At 40.2% G+C, this 1,975-nt stretch overlaps 1 protein-coding gene across 1 annotated transcript in view; it reads right to left on the minus strand.

Annotated features, from left to right (window-relative positions):
* Nucleotides 1-641: 641 nt before the first annotated feature.
* Nucleotides 642-1,975, minus strand: part of itfg1 (integrin alpha FG-GAP repeat containing 1) — a 198,586-nt gene continuing 197,252 nt past the window's right edge. The window contains exon 18 of the mRNA XM_030077151.1: nucleotides 642-1,975. This exon is cut by the window's right edge and continues 21 nt beyond it. Within this exon, the coding sequence (XP_029933011.1) occupies nucleotides 1,937-1,975 (39 nt within the window). The 3' untranslated portion in view covers nucleotides 642-1,936.

Genomic DNA, 1,975 nt, shown 5'->3' on the forward strand with positions numbered 1-1,975 from the left:
GATGAAATCTAGAAGTTTGGGCAACTCCATGAGCTTCCCCCTAGCACTAGCAGCAGGCAAAATGTTTGATCTTAAACACTAATTTCTCAGAAAGGACTTTAGCATTGGCATGAAAATTTGGAGACAACATTCATGCTGGGTAGAACATGAAACATGACAACTTTGGTGACCCCATGACCCTATCTCCTTGCACCACCAGTTGAAGGAGTGGTGCGTGGCATATCAACAAATCTGGATCGCCATGACATTTAGTGACAACATTCATGCTGTCTAATGGATGAAATATTGCTGTTTTGGTGAACCTATTACCTTCCTTGTAGCGCCACCACTAGGTGAAATTGTTAAGATTGTGCACTAATATCTCCAAAAGTTTTCAAATTGCAACAAAACTTTATGACAACATTCATGTTTCCTGGAGAAATTTGCAGTTTTAGTAACTCCATGACCATCCCTCTAGCGCCACCAGCAGGCCCAGAGAGACATCTATGCTAGAAATACCACACTTGTGTTTTTACTGGTAGGTGTGATAGAGCTGATCAGCATGTTTCTCCTGGAATCTCAAAACACACTGTGACTTTACTGCACATGTTAGACAGTGTGATAGAAGACAACTGGAGACTAATGAAACACAAATTGAAGAATTTAGTTCAATTTGAGCATAAGCAACCTTTATTCTCAACCCCCCCAAACACATATTAGCATTAGTTAACACATTTAGTAGCCTCAACATTCATATGCAAATCAAGTGCACAGAACAAAATAAATTACATTTACCCACAGTTAATCATTAGTAATAAAAAACACAAAAACAAACAATCATTGTGCAAACAGCGTATTGTAGCTGAATAAATATCTGAACATGCCAGAAACACTTGGCCCAATTATTTTTTGAAAAGGTAACAAACAGGAAGCCGACATCTCCAAACAAAACAGTGTTGATCAGCAGAGACAGTCCTCAGAGTGACTGGTAAGCCTCGACGCTGTAGCATTAAAAAGAAGGTGAAAGGATGTGACATGGTCGTTTTTTGGCACTCCAATCTGATGATCCACTGTGATATGATCAGCTGAGAAAAGATGAATTTATACCCAGCAGAGCTGAGGGCCATTAATCATTTTTGGAGGCAGGAGACTGTGGATTTATTTTCCTCTCAGTGTTGGGAGCAAAAACAAAACAAAACAAAACAAAACAAAACAAAAACAAAACAATTCCAGAGAATCACTGCTCTGCTTCTTGAGTTTGTCCCTGTTCAGTTTGCACCGGCCACTTATGCAGTTCACACAGAAATTACTTCCATTTAATTCAACTGGATGAAAGCAAAGGTGTAAAAGCAATGACAAACAGGAAGGATTTATTTGTGGTTCCTTCTGTCCAGTGGAAAAAACAAAGGCGGATCGTTCAGACAAAAAGACGCCTGGACAGAAACATTGGGGCAGTAGCACGCACATGGATTTCAAGTAAAACTATAACACTTTGTGCCAATGAAGCTTTCCCTTCCAGTGAACAATCACAAACAAACAGCTGACAATATTGCAGTAACTTGTTGGGCATTTTAACATCTCAGCTGGAATTTGTGTCTTTTTGTGGAAATGTTCTAATACAAGCGCCGATGATTACACATTGACTGCAGCCAGTCTTCAGAAATCTGTTTTTTTAATCTGAGATTTCTCTGCGGTCCTGCTGCTGCTCCTGTACTTCTAACACTGGAATGAATAAATGAAACCCAACATGAATATTTCAGCCCTGACTCGAAGACTGAAAAATATCAAAAAGAAACATTTTGGGGCAAATGACGATACATTTATTGGCCCGTTGAAATGAAATTGAGTAAAACTGTGTGTGTGTGTGTGTGTGTGTGTGTGTGTGTGTGTGTGTGTGTGTGTGTGTGTGTGTGTGCGTGCGTGCGTGCAGGATGATGCACAGTGCAGTTCCCTTTCTTCACATGGCATCAAAATGGAAACGGTGGGCTTCCTGCCT

The sequence above is a fragment of the Myripristis murdjan genome, chromosome 3, assembly GCF_902150065.1.
Source record: "Myripristis murdjan chromosome 3, fMyrMur1.1, whole genome shotgun sequence".
NCBI classification, from domain to species: Eukaryota; Metazoa; Chordata; class Actinopteri; order Holocentriformes; family Holocentridae; genus Myripristis; species Myripristis murdjan.